Raw genomic sequence first — 20349 nt, forward strand, 5'->3', positions numbered from 1 at the left:
CACACTTGCTTGACTACACCTTGTAAATATTTTAAATAACTAAAAATACAAATGTTTCCCTTTTATGAATATTGTGGAAGTGATGAAAGGTTAGATTTCAATACTATTTGAAAATCTTGGATTGTAAAACAAATCTTCATATATGTGCTATTATTTACTGATTTAAACTACTACTGCTTTAAAAACTCCTCCTTTCCTTTTCTTTTTTCTAAATGAAACTTTGTTTTTCTGGAAAAATCCATTAAGCTTGTCTTCTGCTGGGCCTATCAGAAGGAGTCCATGAAAAACACTGTTAATAATTCAAAACAATGCATAGTCTTAATGGCCAGAGTACCACAGCACCAGCTGGGAAACACTATGCACAGATATTTTCTGAGACAGGAGGTTTCTTAATTTGCACATATGTGTTCCAGGAGAATTGGACAACATCATCAAAGCAGTCTGTTTAAATCTTGTACAGGCCTTTCTCATTTCTCTATTCCTTTGTATAGTAAATACATAGGTAGGTATATGTTGGGTAGTTCTTATGTGTGTGTTTGGTTTTTCCTGTAACTGTTATTTCAGTTCCACTTTGATCTGCTATTGTTGTTTGTTTTGTGCTTTTTCTTTTCCCGTTCTTTTACAACCAGAACGTGGACTCTCTGTGGCACTCCTGAGTACCTTGCACCAGAAGTCATACAAAGTAAAGGCCATGGAAGAGCTGTGGATTGGTGGGCCCTAGGAATTCTTATATTTGAGATGTTGTCAGGGTAAGTGATAATTACTATATCACAGCAATATTATGTAATACAGAATTATTTGCTAGTTCTGTTTACAATATTTGGATAAGCAAATTTGGGCCAAATTTATTATTGATTTACTGGTTTAATTTCTGCCTTTAAAGAAAGGAATTGGGAAGCTTTACAAAACTACATATATCACTTGTTCTGGGAATGTTTTAGGGTTTTGAGTTTTTTGGTTTTGTTCCTTGTTTTGGGTTTGTGTTTTCTGTTTGGTTTGGGTTTTTTGTTTTGTTTTTCTTAATACTTTAACAGCTTCTCTTTTCCTTATGTGTTTGGAAATTCAGATTTTGCTGAAGTTTAGATTTTTATTCACAAGGTCCTTTACATTTACATTTAAATGGTAAAGAACAGGACTACTACTGTAATTAATTTCCAGCATAGGGAAATCCTAGTTACAGTGGGAGCTTTAATCTGTAAAAATGCACAGTGGCAAGTCGGAAGACTTTTATTAATACAATCTGTATTATAACGGAGCACTGGTTTTCTTTAAACCAGAGGAAGAACAATGGAAAGCTTTATAGGTCTGTTTGAAATCAGTTTGCTCAAATGCTGCTTTTGCTGTTTTGGAATTTTTTTGATAAAGCAATGTTTTCAGAAGATACAAATTCAAACTGAAGAAACGGTTTCTGGCATTAATACAATAACCTGTTCATTACTTGTTATGGTTTTCCTCTTACTTTGTTTTGTCTTGGTTGTGTTGTTTGAGGGCACTTGAAAAAAGGTTTGGATTTTTGAAAGCCATTGGCTTTGCCGTGGTGGGCGCTTTAGGACAAATGCAGGTGAAAGCAAGGTTTTCATAGCTTCTGAAGAAACATTTCATCAGTTCGATTTCATAGTTCTACCTTCTTCATAGTTTCATGCCTTCTGCTTGGTACCTGGCTCTGCACTCTATACCTTCTTGGTCCCTGGGTGCATCAGGTGTCCTCTGTGGCCTTTCCTTATAAATTTGCAGCCTTGTAGAATGATCAGAACAGTGTCCTTGCTTGGATTTATTCATCCTTTTCTCTGCGTATTTCTGTCATTTCAAAGTGATTTTGCTGATTCTTCCAGTGTTTGGACAAGCTTGTAATTTTGCCTGAGCAAGTAGCTCCCCTGATGAAAGGGTGTTCACTTCAGAGCTCTGATCCATTGCGGGTACTGCTGTGAAGTTCACTCAATAGCAACACAACTTTCCCTAGCACAACATTGCTACCCACTGCTTGCTTTCTTAGTGTCCTGAAGGCTTACATATGCATTGCCTTTGAATCTCATGGCAATTTGTAGATAGTAAAGCAATAAACATAGTTGCTGGCTGACCCAAGCATGCTTGGCTGACTGGTCTAATATGAAGTTGTTATTTATGTAGGCTGATTTGTAGAGACCAGGCTTCACCTTTTTTCCATTGCTTCCTGCAAGGTGAGCAGCCCAAGTTGGTCAAAAGAGTCCTTCTCAGAGAGAAAAAAGAGATTCCCAGCAAGCTTGTTGCCACTAATCTTAGCCTTAGACAGCAGGAAGACTGTAGATAAAAGTGTCTGGGCTGTAATATGAGCATAGGTGCTGCAGTCACCCAGCTGTGATTTACCTTCCTGCCATGGGTTTCAGTGTGACCACTCTCTGTTAGGTCTGTGTGGTCTCAGTGTGATTGGATATTAGACCTTATTTATTTGCATGCCTTACAGAGATGTTGGGATGATTCTCTCCACTAGACCACTAATAGAAATGTACTTTACAAAGTTAACAAAGTCTACAGGTGGCGATCAAGCAAGATATTTGGAGTCATTGAGACCTCAAGACCGCAGGGTGCTGAAGTATGACTTCTGTATATTCCACTGAAACATGACTGGTATATTTTGTTCATTAAAAATGAGAGCAGCTGCTGTTGTTTCTGTGTAGGATCTTCTGTGTCATGACACTGTCTGGCTCAGGGGATGAGACTTGGATTTCAGAGTGTGTGGCTTAAAATGAACACTTTGGCTTTTACAGACTTTTAACCAATAGGGATAGCTTACACTGTCCTAAAAGTCAAGTGAAGTTTTATATAGGCTGATTGACAGAGCAGCTGTCTGTTGTGTGCGATTTGCTAAAGTTTTTTTATTACAGTACTTGTATAGACATGCTCTTTATAATGATTGAATGCTGCTTTGGATAGGGACTGGATCCAAGACTAAAAAATTAAACACAGCAGCATTCAGTCATTTCCAAAGCTGGAGTAGGGACTCCATACAAGCTTGTATGTTTGGGGTGTTTGTGTTTTGAGGCTTGTTTTTGGGGGTTTTTTTTGTTTGATCTGGGCTTTTTTAAGATGGGGATATACTACTTTCTTAGGGGTTTTTTTTAGGGGATTAAAGTAGGGTAGGGATTATGGCTTGTATGTGTTTCCTTTAGATGGGAATGTTGTCACAATGAATGTATGCTTTTAGCATTTTATAAGTTTTTTGCTGTTCTTGGCAATAGTGTTTTGAAGCACTTTTCCTCACCAGCTCAAGATCTGGCTAGATATTTGCTATCAAGGCTTTTATTACAGAAGCAGTCCTAGTTAACTTTATAATTCAAAATTCAAAGAAGATGTAAGAAATCTGAAAATATTTTGAAGGTGAACAAAACCTGACTTCAAGACTAAGTTATTGTCTGCAAGTAAATTAATGTCAGACATTTGATAGTTATTTCCTGAAGTTAGTTCTCTGAAGCCCAAAAGCAATTGAAAAGAATTGGTAGGTGTGCATGTAAGGAAATGGCCTCTCTAAAAACAAACAAACAAACCCACACCTTCCTGTGTTCCATAGTGTCTTATTTCCCTAACTTAATCTCTGGAGGCCCATTGAATTCTTCTTCTGCAGAAACTAGGTTTAAGGCAAGGTCCTGTTTAGGTTTAACATAGCAAGATACAGAAGGGGGGAGGAACAGGGAGAAGCAAGGGTGAGAAGAAAACAGATGAATAACACTAAGTTCATTCAGTTAATCTAAACAAGCTAAACAAACTGTCAATACATAAACATCTATTTTTTTGAGTAAGTGAGTTCTGTTACAATTTAATGCAAAGAAAAATATACTTGTTATTTAACATTAGATAAGTTAGGTTGTAATTGTACTGTTATCAGATATGCAGCTAATACGAATTTTGTGTATTAATAAGGATTTTTGGTTTTTACTTTTGCTTTGGTTGTCATATGTGATGTGGTGGTCTGGCATTTTAGGTAGGTTAATGGTTCCTGTCTGCAGTTTCATATTCTCAGACCTGTATATTTTCCCTTGAGGTTTTACAGCTTCTTTTCTTCAGACTGTCTTGGAAACTTATGTCCGTGCCATTGTTATGCTTCACTTAGCAAAAGGAATGGTTTGCAGCTGTTCTCCCGTTTACAGAGATGATATTTTTTGTAGCTTCTTTTCAGTTGGTGAAAAGGCAGCTGTTTGTATTTGTGTTGTGGTGTGAAGAAAGTCTGAAACTCAGGGGGATTTTTGCTGATTTATTAGGTAGCTTCCAGCACAATACTTGTGTTGTTTTGTTTAAAATCTGTGCTTCATGTCAATGAAGTTTGACATTTATAAAAAGCATCAAAATCAAGTTACTTGGTTTGTCCATGAGAAAACGGCAATCTTTCAAAGCTGTTGTCATTTTGCATAGAGTTCAAATGCACTTTAATTGCCATAAAATTATTATACAGCCAACTGTGATTTAAATTTTTCACAAGAACTCTATCTAGACATAGTAGTTTTGGGTTTTTAAAGTGGGAAAGCAAATTAAAACAATGCAATGTAAATATGAAAAAAATTATATGTACATTCTATTCTTCTTGATTTCACACCTCAGTAATGTACAGTAATCTGCTTACTGCAGCTGGTAGCTTTGTAATACATAGTTAAAAATATTCTAATTGCTTTATGCATATACAGATTCTAATAGGTAATAAATAGAAAATTTGGTTTGTCAACTTGCTGTGGAGAATGTGAATGATATTTATGTTGCTTGACTAAAAAAGAAACTATATGATAGTCATTCTTGTGGTGAAAAAACTTGTGCATGTTAAATAGCAATCATGTTTTCCTTGTTCTTTAGTGTCAAAGTAGGAATATTTAATAGCACAAGTATTATTCCTGAGATTCTTCTATTTGTCAGTTAGCTGGGAAGTAGTTTTTCATAAAGAAAATACTCTTTGTGAAAACCAACAAAAAATGTCCTTTAGTCTTTCCCTGACCAGATAGTTTAGTCATGCTTTTCAGTGCTTTGAATTATTATGGTTTTTTTACCATAAGCCTACAAATACCTTTACTTAATTATTCTGATGGAATTTGATTATTCCTGTGGCCGAAATTGACAGTATTTCAAAGGGAATGCTAATCCACTTGATCATCAGCTGAATAATGAAGAAATTAATATTTCTGAAAACATAATGGAAATCATGTATATTACTTGTTGAAGAATAAGCTAGTTTGACTACCATAAAATTTAAAAAAAGAGCCTGAAGTGAAAAAATGTTGTTTTCATCCTTGTTTTTGTGCTATCAGTGCTTTCCAAAGCCACAAGCACTGTATTTGTGTGCGTATGCACACAGTTAAGTTCTCTGAGAAAGTAATTATGTTAGAGAGATGTGAAAATACTTTATTTAAACTGTAATAGTGGTTGGATGTTTTTAATATGGTCACCACTCAAAAGCTGCAGGTTTTTTTAATTCTGTGGGGATTTTGAGGCAGAAGCATGGTAAGAGGGTTGTTTTGGTCATGTTACGGAGGGCAAAGCAGGACTGAGATTACTGAATGAGTAATTCTATTCCCTTAGAAGGTTTCCTGTTTAACTTTTAAGAGCATGAGTGACACTCTGAAAGCTGTTGGCTCTTGGGCTCAGCTGCCTGTACTGGCTGTACTGATGCACCTCTTGCAGCCATCAGGGATGTACTGTACTCATAAAGGAAGCACAGCAGAAAGCTTTCAATTCTTACTGTAGCTGTACAACAAGAAGTAGTCTCTCTGTTAGCTCATAACTTCATGAATAACTTCATAGAAGCCATAAATGTAGAATTTTAATTACATGTTATTTACTATTCATCATGGGGAAGATTTTGAAATGAAAACTTTATCTGTCCCACACAGAAAGGCAGCTGCACTTGGAGAGTTGTGAGCAGTCTGACTGTTTCAAAACCTTATCTAGCAAAACATATAGTTGAATTCAAGACGTACAACAAATAACTGAACTGCATAATGTATTCATGTGGCGGCCCTTTAACACTTTAGAAAGAAACTGATAAATAAGGGTGTGCTGGCAGTTACAGGACAAGATCAAAAATGGTAATGCTCTTTGGAGAGTATATCCCTGGGTTTTAGAGATAAAAGCAAAGCATTTTCTACTTTTGAACTGAAAATTTTTTTCATAAATTATATTTTTATGGCAATTGTGTAGCAATTTTATATTTTTCTCTTCTGTTGTTATATTTAAATTCTAATTCTGCATTCAGTGTGTTGCGTACAAAAATGTTTTCTGTTTTACAATGGCGGCCTTAAATTATTCTTCAAGATAATATTTGATTGGTAGCGTCCTACCAAAAAGAACATCATTGATTATTTCTGAGGGGAATTGCTATAACACAATATTGCTTATAAAATTTTTAGAACTTCTTTTCTAACCTCTGAAAATTTTCTGTATTAAAATAGGTTTCCTCCATTTTTTGATGACAATCCATTTGGTATATATCAGAAGATTCTTGCTGGCAAAATCGATTTCCCGAGGCATTTGGATTTATATGTAAAGTAAGTCCATGACTCCCAACACTGTCTCTTCTATTCTAAATACCTCCTGAGCACTGTTTCTAAAAATCTCTTTAGAAGACCTGATTTCAGATTCTGATTTTCTGAAACATCATATTGGAAAATATTTGATATTACATTTACACTTTCAGTCCAAATAAACTTACATATTTTGTAGACTTCAAGGTGGTGATACAGTTGTAAGATAGTATCTACCTATCTTTTCTGTTTATTATGGGTTATTAAATGCTTTTCCACCTTGTGGAAACCCCATTGGCATGTCCTTTAAGGAGGTCGAGAAGAGAAATATGAGGAAATAATCTGAGCAAAAATTAGGAGAGCAGGAAGAGGACCCTAAAACTGTTTCTATCCATAGATACATACCACTTAAATCACTCTCAGCATAATTACTTGAGTGAACTCTGGTACTTCTGACGTTCTCGTGTAAAGTCAACTTAAATTTGTGATAGCAGGGGCGCAGTTCAATATGGAGTATTACATACACATGTAATGTGGGTTTAATTTTCAGTATTTAGCAATTGTTAAAAGTGTATTGCGAATGAAATAAGTTTTTTTTCCTCTTTGAAAATTCCATAACTGAAATAATTTTTAGTAAACATTGGAACATGAGGAAATGCGATTATAAACATGAAGTTTCTTCTAAGTGACAACTGAGTGAATGAGTGAGGGAGTGAAGACAGGAAGTTACCCCTTTGTTAATCACTTGTGATGTTTTGATGGTGACTTCAGAGAGGCACTTGCTTACTGTTACTACTGGGTAAACATACAAGCAAAACTAATCATTTGAGAAAGTGTTTGTTTTGGTTTTTTTAAGTCTCCACTGAATCCTTGGATGCTCTGAATGAAGCATGTCTGCTTCCCCTTAGGCTGACTAGTGTCTCATATTCTTGTGTCTTTGTAACAGTTTTCTCTTAGTAGCTCCACACAGTTTACAGTTTAGTGTAGTTTTATCTGGTCTTCCTAATCCAATTGGTCTTGGAAAGAAAACTGATTATCTCTTTTAGTATTCTGTGCACTGAGCTATAATATTGTGATCAGAAGGAGGAACACCTCAAATTAGGTTATCATCACTAACAGCCCATCCAATATAGTGAAAGCAGTTACAGAGACTAATAACCCCTGAGCCTCCTTTTATCCTGGCTAAACAATCCCAGCTCCCTCAGCCACTCCTTCTGGACTTACCCTCCAGATCCTTCACGAGCTCCATTGCCCTTCTCTGGACTCACACCAGCATCTCAATGTCTTTCTTCAAGTGAGTGGCCCAGAACTGGACACAGAAACATGAGGTGTGGTCTCACCACTGACAAGTCGAGGGGGCCAATCATTGTTCTGTCCTGCTGGCCACACTACTCCTGTGGCTTCACTTACTTTCTGCAGTGAGTTGTGAACACAGTGTCTTGGATGTCAGCCCCTCTTCCTTCTTTTAAACCACAATATGCAGAACTGGATAGTCCTTGAACATCTCTGCATCATTACCTTAAAGCAAGTGCTGAGATTATTTTGTCTAATGAAGGCAGTCTTCTTCTTACGTTCTAACCCATCTGTTTTCTCTCTTCTTCCAATAAGTCAATATTTCAGCCAGAAAGAAGGCTGTCTTGGGTCCTGTCAGATCCAGACTGTGTCTGAAGTATTAGTGCTATACAAAGTTTTAACGCTCTGTTCTGAGGCAGCAAAACTGTTTCCCTTTCGGAACTCTGAGAGCACTTCTCTCCCGAGGGATATGTACTGCCTCAGCTTACAGGCATTTACATTTTTTACTCACCTGTCCCTTATCACCCTCCTGTACTCTTTACTTTCTGAATTTGTACCACTTCTGCTTTCCCTCCTGATGCATGAATGTCACTCTTCCTTACTGTTTTTTTAAGGTTTTCTTTGCAAAGCCACTTTTGGAAACCTCCAAATGAAATGTCCCTATTACAGCATTTTACTGATTATTGCTCTGCAGGGACCTTCATGTAGAATTTGGTTCTCAAAAACATGCACCAGCATATCTATTGAATTAAATTTAACATAATTTTTAAATGAGTATTTAGAACCAATGTAATAAAGAACTACTAAACTATTATTGGTTTCAATTCAATGTATATTTCACTGGTCCAATGCAGCAAGTATCATATTTAGTAACAATACTGTATCAGCATGTAAGCTCATCCCTTATCTGTTTTATGATGAATTTTTGAAGCAAGCCAAGAATGATCCATGAAATGTTTTCTGGTTTTATAGGAATGGGAAAGTGTCTTTGCCCATAAACTCTGTGAATCTCTTTTAGGGTTTCTGGATTTCTTTTCAGCCCTACTTCTGTTTTAAGTGTGCTTATAGTCCTCCTTGTAGCCTCTTCCATGATGAATGCTCTTTGTGAAGTAGAAAGGGATCTTTCTGCAAAGGTGACTGTGAAAGGAGTTGGTCACATGATTTAATCTAATTGAAATATTGATTGTCTGGAATAATCACAAGAGTTTTAAAAACTGCTTTCTACATGGACTTTTTTATTCATATATCTGGTAATTTAATTTTTTTCCAGGTGAATTTTAGAATTGTATTTGCAAATGCAACAGCTTTTCAAACAGTCTAGCATATTCAGTTTATATGTTCATTTTGCACACACTTTTGTGATTTCAAGGATAGATGACACTGCTATTTTTGGGAGGCATAGTAGACATTACAGGTAGGGATGGAGAGAGGCAGGTGTGTCATTGTTATGTTTGTGTTCTTTTCTGTAAATAAAACAGTTGACTTTCTTTAACCTTTGATATTGTTGAAAATTTGAACTAGCCATACTCTTTAATCTCTTTCATGCTGTATGTCATCTCTCAGGAATACTTGAGATTATAGAAATAAGGATGGTTAAACTTATGCTCTTTCTTGTCATTGGTACTTCATGCAATCAGTCTAGAATCCAGTTTTCTAAAATCAAATAGCAAAATAATCTTTGAGATAAAATGTAACTTCTTATAGAAATATGAAGCCATATTTTTCTTTCAACTTGCAAGTAATCAAGCTAATTCCATAAATTATGATACTTATGGTTTGTCATAGTTGTTTGGGGCTTAATATTTGAAGTACTTTGCTATTAATATGGAAGAGTTTTCTGTCTCTAAACTTCTGTTAGTCGCTTAAAATGTTGATTTAGTTTTGTGTAGAACTGTTCAATGAGCCAGTATCTCAGTGAGACTTTGTTTTCAATTAAATTATAGATGTTACTAGTTTTAAGCAGATTACTAGCTCTTTCATGGTTTCCCTGGGTATTTAGCATAAAGATGAGGATGTAGCTTTATGTGCTTTTTTAATACATTTTAGTGTTCGGTTCTGACAAGCAGATTGGATATCCGTTGGAGAAAAAAAAATGGAGGTTTTGAGATTGGGCATGCTGAGCAAAATGCAAAAAAACAAAGAACAAAATGGTGCTACTTGGCAAGGGGCAGGGGAGGAGAGAGTGAGGTTTTTTCCCTTTGTTTCTTGGAAGAGTCAAAAAGAAATCTGCAAGAATTTTGTTAGATTCTTTTTTATTGCTTACTCTTAAATGTCCTAAAATATGAGGAAATGAATGGTCAGAGGGAAGCATGTCTATATTCTGTAACACTTGACAGTCAAATATAAATTACTTCTGTTTAACAGAGAACATGTTTTCTCTACTTCAGAGACCTTATTAAGAAGCTACTTGTGGTTGACAGAACAAGACGACTAGGAAATATGAAGGTCAGTGTAAAATCTTTAGTGTAAGATTCACACAAGGTTGAAAGAATTCTGTAGGAAAGATATAGACCAGCTCTTCATAGAATTTTTGATTTTATAAGCATGAAACACATACATTTCCCCATACATTACTTAGGTTATGCAATGCTAAATGCAAATTTAACTGTGTATTTCTGTGTTTCTGAAAATCATTCCCCTATTTGGATTAATGCTACTCTTCCTGGTGGTTTTCCTCTCTCCTCACCACCACCCTGTTCATTAATGTGAAAACCTAGATTAGACCAGAAACATGGTATTAAGCCCTGTAGTGCATGGTGCCAGCTTCATTTGGTTCTTTTTTTGTGGCAGTGTTAATCCCAGAAGGGCCACTAATCAAACTTGAAGTTTAAAAATTATTTTTAAAAGATATGGGTTGTAGTGATACCTGGTTATTGTCTTGGTGGGGCTGATTAAGCCTTAAATACTCTTTTTAAGAGTTTAAGAGTTAAATACTCTTGCACCAGGAAGAATTGTTTACCCTAATCCAAACAGATTTATGAAGACAATAGGTACTGAAATTAGCATGTATAATCTTTCTCTTTGGAGACATCTAAAATTTTTATTTCTCTGGGGAAGGGATGTTAGAGGTTTGCTTTTTGGCCCAAAGCACCTTGAATGGTAAACATAGCTGAAAGGTATGGTAAAAGGTGCACAATCATCCAAGGTTTTCTTAACATATTAATATAAATGCTTTAACCAGTTGTAAAGTGTTTTCTTTTGGAGCTTTTTTATGGCACAAAGTTAGACTGGTAAGAAAAAACAGGAAATAATGTTTTTCTTATCCTTCAGAATCCTTTGTAGTCTTTTTCAGGAGAATTTCTTAAGCTGAAAGTTTTTCATTTACCAGTGAAAACTTTTATATCTTTGGACAGTTTTGAAGGAAAACAAAAATAAAAGCAAATCTTGACTTGTTCAAACATGGGCTTTGGTAAATGTGTTTGGCTGGGTTTTCTCTTTTCTGGGGATGTTTTTAGTCCATGGTTGCTTAGGTTTGTTTTGGGGTTTTCCCTACAATTGACTAAAATTCTTAAATCAAAAACAGTTCTAATTAAGAGCAGATTTTGGGGTGGGAGCACTAGGTCAGACTTGTGTCTGATCCTTTTCCATTGTCATAATTGTTTTAAAAATATGTAAATCCCACAAAACATTTTCTGGTGAAACATTCAGTCAGGTCTGCTTTTGAGGGAACTATGTGAACTGTTCTCCTTGATGCCTCATTGGATATGAGCATGGATAGTTCCACTCCACATAAATCTGAAAAAACCCAAATGTGTAATAATGCTTGGTTTTGTGGAGCTGTACGTGTTATAGTCTTGAGTGCTGTGCTTTGATCAGGCCTGAGACAGGGAACCAGCTGTTTTTCCCCAGTGCTTAATGCCTTGAGAACAAGTCTGTGCGTGAAACAAGCTTAATCATGAAAAAAAGAGACATTTGTGTTTCTTATGTACATAAATAAAACAAGCACCCCAGAGAGAATAATCATTGCAAGGCAAATACACCTTTAGCTGTATATCTAAAATGAAAACAAATGTTTTAATATATTTACTTTCGTAACAGTACTGAGAACCTCTTGCTGTCAGCATTAAATGCCTGTAATATTTAAAAAAACCTATGTGCTTCCCAGACATTATTTTTATTTAAAACACCATCAACTCTGTTATTTTTTTATAGTGCAAGGATTAGAAAGTATATCTGAATTTAAGGCATTCTCTAAAATGTTGGTGAAAACAAAAGTAAATAGGACTGTAATGAATGGTTTTGTGGGTATTTTAAAGCCTGTTCTTGATCTCCATTGTGTCAGAAGAATGCTAAAAAAAGCCCAAAGAAACCTCAAATCAAAATTACTTGGGTTTTATTGCTGGAACTCAGGACCTACTAGGTAATTAACACTATGAATTTATCCTTTAGAATCTTTTTATGATTATCACCTGAAAAAAAGAAAAAAGGTTAGACCTGATATTACAGTCCTTGTAATGAAATACATGGTTTGGCATACATGTAAGCTTAATAAATAGTAATTTTGATTTCTTTCCTTAAAGAATGGAGCTGATGATGTGAAGAGACATCGATGGTTCAGGTCTATAGACTGGGATGCTGTACCTCAAAGGAGACTAAAGGTACATTCTGCAAATACTGTATAGGACATCACAAGGAGAAATCATTGTTCATTTAAGCTGATCTGTTGAAGGTTTGTTGGCTGTTGCATCTGTGTGTTTGTGTGTGTATAAGCACATGTCTATAAGCACACTTCGTAATTAAATGCATATTGGCCTTTTTGCAATGTGGAGTTAATTGTATGAATGTCTGTTTGCATTTTTGTCTATATACAAACTGTCTAAAAATCCCTGCTTTAGTTCACTGAAGATGATTTGTTAATACAGAATTTAGTTTTCACGTTTAGGTTTTTGTAAGTGATTACTTGTTGTAAGTGTTTTTATATTTGCGGACATGGAGGGGATTGCTAATTTGTTGTTTTGATTTAGTTTTTCTTTTTTCCTTGTCCTTACATATATGGAGGTATTTTATTCTGGACTTTAAATTTTTGTACCAAGTTCAATTCAGGTAAATGTTTTAATAAAATGTAGAGCACATGGGAGTAGGAGGAATAGGGAAGGTGAAAGAGAAGGATTTATGAATGTAATTCCAACAGACTTTTTTATAGCACTGAATTCTAGTATTATATGAGGGCAGATGTTTGCAAAAGCTATCAACACTACAAAATGTTTTTAAAGTACTTTAGAAGTAAAACTGCTTTCTTTCTTTCCTTCCTCAGAGTTTTAACTTGTACAATTCCTTACAGCAGTGGTTTTCTGTAGCAGAGGTTGAGTTACCACACGCAGTCAGTCAAGTACAAATTAAACATTTGTTTTTATTTTCTTTGCATTAGTTTCTTCCACTTAAATTCCAGGTAGATACCTTGAGTTCTTGAAAAAATGGAAAAAAAAAAAGGAGACAAAATTAATGTTCTTGATGTATTCTTGTAAACAATATCTAATACAAAGATATAGATGGCTTTTCTCTTTAAGAAAAATAAGTTTACAGTGTTTTAAATGTGTGGGTTTGTTTTATTTTTAATCATTACTGCAACCAGTTGATATTTTTATGTATATGCATTGTAATGAAGTCACATTTTTCTAGGTACTTACTATAAATTCTGTTTACCAAACCTGCAAAGAACACAAACTGGATGATAACCTGTTTAATAATATATAAACTCAGAATATGGCAATCAAAGCAATAAAAAACAAATAGTATTAAAAATTATTTTTAGATGTACAATCAAATGTCTCAGGTCCAAACATCCTTTATGTGGCATTTTTATTTAAAAAATTAATCAAAAAAGAGTCACCATAGCATTCAGATTACTATAAATACAAAACTTGTTTCTTAATCTTTATGATGGTTGCATTAAGCTCTTGGAAGATGAAGTGGTACTTAATTAAACTTTAGAGTAGGGATGTGAAGTGGATCAGAATTTAACTTGGTTATTTGAAGAATATAGCTGCCTCTATAGAATTAGTTTTCATGATTTCATACTTATGAAGAGATTGAAAATATGAAATAATGCATACAATGCTCCATTTTCCTGGTAAAAAGCGTGAATTTGTCTATTGTATAAATTATGCATAGATTTATGGTCCCAATAAGGTCCTAAATATCAATATCATATAAACAATAGCAATGGCTGAAAGGGAAAAATTGTTTCATTAATCATCCTTTCTCTCTTGTTTTTTTCTTTCTATGCGTCACTTCACAAAACTCTCTTTTTTCTGCCAAAATGCTTACAGGGAGGAGGGGTATCAGGCACTGCCCACAGTGGGGCAGACATTTCTCAGGGGCAGAGCAGATTCTGCACCTTTTCCTCACCATCTGGGCAGTGTTACTGTGGCTGCCAGACACAAAATTAGGACTCTGCTTTTGGCTGAAGGTTAGAAGTACTATCATACAGGGACCTGTCTTTCCCATTGAAAACCAACTGATGATGACATCATTTTGAAAAGCCCATAAGATCAAATAAGATCTCATAAGCTAGTGGAAGCCAGACTTTTATCTTTTTGAAGATGTGCAGAATAGCATTTTGCTATACTTTATAATTCTGTCTGTGGTATAACTTGGAGCCAGTTCAGTGATCATCCATAGGGTTTTCTCATTCTAAAGTGTTCTGTTGGATTCAGCATGATAATTAAGCTCTCAGTTGCTGAGAAGAGAATAGAGATGAATGTCCCTTGAGAGAGGAAAAGGGGTTTGCAATTCATTAATACCTGCAATTAATGAAATGTTCCTGAAGGGATCTTTATCTCGTAGTCTGTGGCCAGAAGCACAGAGCATTCTCAATATTAGATTTCAGACAAGTTAAAACTGGAGGTACTCTAAAGCTGATGAGCAATGCTAGAAATTGAAAGGATCCTCTGTGAAAACAAAAATAACCTGATACGTCTCTTGGCACCTTCAAGTTTCATAAAAACAGTCTGTTTGAATTAAGATGCTTTTATAACCATCCTTTTGAAATGAGTTATGGCGAAGCAATTTCTTTACCTGCTTGAATTTATTGCTAGGTTAGGAAAAAACATAGTTGGTAGACAGAAGTTAGTAATTTCAACCTCTTTAAAAGCAATCAATCTATTTGAAAGCAGTAAAGAGGAGGCTACCTTCAATATGGTAGCAGTTTCCCATACTGCTGTGAAGATTCTTAGTTGAAAGGAAGCTAGTGCTCTCAATAAAATAGGTATCTATATTAAGTGTATTAATTATCTAAGTGTCTTTTAGCCACATTATTTAAGTCTAAAATTGACAAAAAGTAGGAATGTGGATGTGTTGCTGCAAGTTTCTCTCTCTTGTGCCATTCATTATTAGGGAACAGGTGAACAGTAAATCTGTACTCCATTTGTTTAATAGAGCTTTTACAGAATAGTATGATGGAGAGGAGCTCATTGAGGAAACTACTAACGTTTTTGTTGTGCTTCTTCTGACTAGCCTCCCATAGTGCCCAAAGTATCCAATGACGGGGATACTTCCAATTTTGAAGCTTATCCTGAAGATGACTGGAACAAGACACCTCCGGTACCTCCTAAAGATCTAGAAATTTTCAAGAACTTCTGAGTGTAACATCTACACTCAACAAGGTATGTCCAAATGTCAAGAGTGCCCTTGAAAACATTGCAGACCTGTGAGTGAGAACCATATGCAGAATTACATTTTCTGATTTATAATGGCTTGAGGTGACAAAAATCACCTCACAGGATTTGGTTTTCTACATTCATGAAGGTTTATTTGCTTACAAATATTTAAGTCCTTCTGTCCTTATTTTTTTTTAAATTGTGTGTAAAAAGAAATACCTAGAATGATTTCACAGATAAGGAAATGTGATAGTTTTTAACTCTAAGGTTTTACTACTCTAGAGGAATAAGGTGGTCAGATTAATTCTGTACCCTGGATATTCTCTCTTATAAATGTGATAGGTTGATACTTATTACTGAGTTCAAATAGTCCACCTTGAGTTTTGTGTTCTCTTTTTTTGTCTTAGAAACTGGAAGGAAATTGAAGTGCTAAGAGCAAGTCTGAAGAACAATGGAGTTCAGATATAAAGGAAGATTTTCTTTGTGGCTAAGAATGATACTGCATTCAGATATGTGTATTAGTAAATGTCAAAAAAGATGGAGGCAGGCAGGAATAATTTTTTGCTGTAAACATTTGACCTTAGTTTATTAAATTGTAATAATGGTAGTCTGCTCTGATGTAGACTAATTAAAATGATATTTTTAGGATTATTTTTTTTTAACTTATGGTTGAATTAAGTTTCCTGCTATTCCCAGATCCTTTTTGCATAGTTAACTCATAGACTTAATTTTATAAGTTTATACTAAAGTTGTGTAATTAAAAGCACAAATTAGTATATATGTATATAATGGATACAATACAACTAAAGCACAGGAATTGTGCAAAGATGTAAATTTTTGTACTTTGCAGAGTCTATGATTTTTATTTTTCAAATAATGTTTTTCAAGAAGTTCTTTAGGAATAAAAGTCTTAAAAAAGGATAAATGAGTTTTTCATCATCTTATATACATTTTATAATTCTTTGTAAAAAACAGAAATAATTATGTTTTAAAAAAGATTTGTACCTAAAATTTCCAATGCCTCACACTTACAACCATAGTACTTGAAAGCAGAAAGACCAGGGCATGTTTTATTGTTGTTAAAGATGTATCTTAATGGCTAATTTAAGAAGTTCTGTTACAATTAAGTCTTTTTGAAAACCAGAATTTTGAGTGATAATACACTGTCTGAAATGAGATTCCTCACATGAAAACTCACTGTAAACATGCAAGTCAGTCCATCCTGATAAAAGGGCTTTAACTGGCTCTGACAGGAGTTCTTCCCTCACAAGTTTGTTGTTGTCTCCAAATGTAAAGCATGAGCCATAACAGACCTTTTTCATTAGCGAAATAGTTGTTGTTGTATGCTGAACACTTCAGAATATCAGAGGGAAGACTGAATATTTAGTACAGCCTTATTTTTCTCCTCCTCCTTTTTTGAAATTGTCCTAGTCCCTGCTGCCAGCAATTTCATATGTACAGAGTTCAAACCCTAGATGCAGAGAGTCTGTTTTTTCATCCTGTGTTAACATCTTTCTAGCAGCTTGAGCACACTTTTTTGGAAGTATATGCAATATTGCTTATTTTTAAGTAGCATTAAATATCAGTATGTGCATAAGTATGTATCTCTATATATGAATGCACAAAAGCATGAAGGTAGATTGAATACTAGGCAGAATGTCCTTTTTTAGGTTTTTTTTCATGTTTCATATTGTGATACTTGTCTTAATATTGTCTTAATATAAGTGAGTTGATTTTGAAGTGCTTCAATTACAAAAAACACAATGGCATTTTTTTAGGATGTTGTCAGTTTAGGTAACTTCTAGTGAAATTACCATATTTAGGCCTCTTTTTCTTCTCAGAACACATCAGCTCTCTGAAGGTCTACTAGTATGACTTATGGCTCTACATAATACTGTTTGATGAGATCATACAGACAGTGTTTTCCAAAAACTACTCTCCACATTTTTGATCTGAAAGCTATAAGAACTGTAGGCTGAAGATTTGTTTTCTAAACTAAATCCTGAATGCCTACCAAGTAGGCATTCTAGTAATTGCTACTGAAATTACCATATTTATGATTTTATTGCAGATCTGTTACTGGAGTCTCCTTGTGGAAAAGTGATCTCAATTTTTTTTTTTGTTTAAACAGTACAGAAGTGCTATTGAGAACCTGTAACTTCTAGGATATTAGATTATTTCTTCATAAAGCAAGTCTTCCTAAAAGAGATTGTATAACTCTTGTCAAAAATGCACAATGTGTAAAAAAATCAGGATATTTCAAAATGAAAATTCTGGAATATCACAAAGCTGTCTTGATGTTCTGCAAGTTGATGCCCGCAGCTGCCACTCAGTGAATATTGTGTCGGAATGTATAATGAAATACAGGACAATCCATAGGAAATTACAGTTTTAACCTAGTGTAAGTACCTTATTCTCTTGGAAAAATGAATCTGACCCACTATGTTTGTATCTGTGGAATTAGTTATTCTAAATCAATTGGAAAAAGGGAAACACATGAAACACAGTTTACTTTGTGTAAGGGGAGCAAGCAGTTGGAGAGTTTTCTTGATGTGTAAGTGTATGGTATTTTATGGTCTCTGAATACATACATCCATTTCTTATTAGAAAATACTACAAGAAAGTGTGCTAAATATAGGATTTTTCTTCAAATTTCAAAGCTGCTCTGTGTTTAAGTCTTCAGATCTGAGGAAATTAAGTTGAAATTGAGTAATTTACTGCCGTGGCAGTTAGAAGTTTTGAGTGCTTGAACAACAGGAAATAGGGAATTTTCTTTCTATGACTTTTATCCATTGCTGGCAGTGGATGCACTGACACTCATGATGATGGAGACTAATGTAGTGAATACAATGTTATTAATAATGATAATCCACTGACTTTACATTGTTTCCGAGCCATGTGTACCTACACCTAACTACCAACCTCGTCAGCATGCTTTCTAGTACAAAACTGCTTTCAGTTTTTTTTAAATTAAAATACTGAAGTAAAAAATAAAACCAAAACATTTTTGAAGCATTATTTTAAGCGATCAGTTATTTTCTCTACAGTCCTGGACTTAATGAGGTGTTATTACCTGGCTGTTTTATTTATTTGCACATGTGAGTCTGCTTTAAGTCTTTACTGGGACTTCATGGCCCGCTAATGTAGTTCTGTCTGAGTGCTCATGCAGGTAAACACTGCACTAGGAATTCTGGATTTATGGGTTTTTTTAAAGAAGACTAGAAGATTTTTTTAGTTCCTATTCAAGTAGGGTGTTCTCTGAAGTTCATTTTATTTTGATTCTTTCTGTTAATGCGTGCTGTTGCATATAGACTGTTGCATAAGGACTGTTGTCTTGCAAGAGAGCCCATAGGCCTTGGATATTCTACATCAGTGAACAAGAATGTTAAACATTAAAAAAGCAACCTTTATTTTTGAGTTTTATATATATATATTTTTAATTGCCCAGTCTGAGGTTTTAAGTGATAAACATGAATTGTAAACTTGATTGCCTTGTAACCAAATGATATAAATGCTTCATGATTTAAATGAAGAACGTGCTGTAGATTTTCCTGTAAATGAGCTTGATCAATGAATATGTGTGCTACTGAGCTTTAACTAATGTGATCTTCCACTGTAGAAAGTCATTGTTATGGATCAAATATAGGTACTAAACTATGTTTAAATGGATAAACAGGGATTTTACAGTTTTGAAAGCAATGAAGATATGGCTGTTCCTCAGCCCATCTGCTTGCCATTCAGAAGAGTTGTGATGCAGTGCTTCCTATGCTATAGAATTATTTTTCAGCTTTCAATGACTGTAGCATGATTCCTTCTTGTACTGTACTGTGTACAGACTTCCCATGTTTTGCACTTTTCTATGGCAAACCTTGACTGCTTTATAAATACTCTGTTGTGTAGAACGTAGTGATAGTGGTAGCAGGCATTTGTGTGCTGCATAATCAGTTTGGACTGCTCGACTTGCGAGGTTCACTTGGGCTAATGTTGTGTGTTGCTGGTTGCTTGTTGTAGCTCATGTGTAAGTACTGTTCAAGTTACAAAGTCAGCCCTCATTGCACAATGAAAAATCACTGTGATCTGTACATAAACCCTAGTAAAACTTTATTGCTGTTTAATTTAATGTAATATCTGTCAAATCTGGATTCATTTAATAAACCTTTATATCTTTTCAAATGTTTAAATCTAGTTTGCTTCCATTTATGCTGGAAAGAAGATTGGGGTTCTTCATCCAAGAAAATGGTGAAGGGGAGATGAAAGTAGCAGAAAAACAATTGATTCTTCTTTTCACATTTTAATCCTTTCCAGAACAAGATGCAAGTATTGGAACAGATTTCAGATGGTGTCGAAGAAGCACCAAAAAGTACATTTTCTAAACCATTTCAGGTAGTGCACCAATAATCAAAAGTGTTAATTTGAACTTCTCATTAAACTTTGATTATATGACCCTAATTCCTTTGGCATATTAACAACTTAATGACCTGAACGCTGTCCAGAACACTCAGTTCAATGTTTCTTTAAGCATTGAAAAATATTTTTACAATGTCTACCTGACTTACCCTTTATTTCGTCTTCCATCAAAACTTGAAAAGTTCATTTTTAACAAAATTTGTTTAGCTGTTTAAATTCCTTCTCTTGGATCAAATGTATTTTATTTCTTACCACCTAGGTATCATAATATGGTGATAATTACATAGTCATAGAACCTACTGGATACAGTTTGGGCTAGTTAGGGGTTCACTTTTAAAAGATGGATTTTTTTTCTGCCTGGCTTCATTATAAATTCTGTGCATTGATGTTTTTCTCCTGTAAACCACCATGTCATGTGCTTCAAGAGACTGCTAATGGAAAGTGAAGGAACACTGCAATGAGCCCTGGCAAGATTTTAGTCATGTCTTTGTCATGAATCAAAATAAATTTTCAGTTAAAACACAGGGAATTTTTTAATGGCAACAAGAAAGAATTTTGTTTGGTATCTTATTCAT

General features: G+C 34.7%; 1 protein-coding gene across 2 annotated transcripts in view; it reads left to right on the forward strand.

Moving 5' to 3' along the window:
• Window positions 1-19548, forward strand: part of PRKX (protein kinase cAMP-dependent X-linked catalytic subunit) — a 56179-nt gene extending 36631 nt beyond the window's left edge. Inside the window, exons 4-9 of one of the 2 annotated variants that reach the window (XM_036389272.2) lie at window positions 630-749; window positions 6405-6500; window positions 10157-10214; window positions 12290-12367; window positions 15225-15373; window positions 15775-19548. In XM_036389272.2, the coding sequence (XP_036245165.1) occupies window positions 630-749; window positions 6405-6500; window positions 10157-10214; window positions 12290-12367; window positions 15225-15350 (478 nt within the window). In that variant the 3' untranslated portion in view covers window positions 15351-15373; window positions 15775-19548. Of the gene's footprint in view, window positions 1-629; window positions 750-6404; window positions 6501-10156; window positions 10215-12289; window positions 12439-15224; window positions 15374-15774 lie in introns of those variants that run through there. The other variant, XM_036389282.1, reaches the window with a different exon arrangement.
• Window positions 19549-20349: the final 801 nt, after the last annotated feature.

The sequence above is a fragment of the Molothrus ater genome, chromosome 2 (assembly GCF_012460135.2).
Source record: "Molothrus ater isolate BHLD 08-10-18 breed brown headed cowbird chromosome 2, BPBGC_Mater_1.1, whole genome shotgun sequence".
In the NCBI taxonomy this organism is placed as follows: Eukaryota; Metazoa; Chordata; class Aves; order Passeriformes; family Icteridae; genus Molothrus; species Molothrus ater.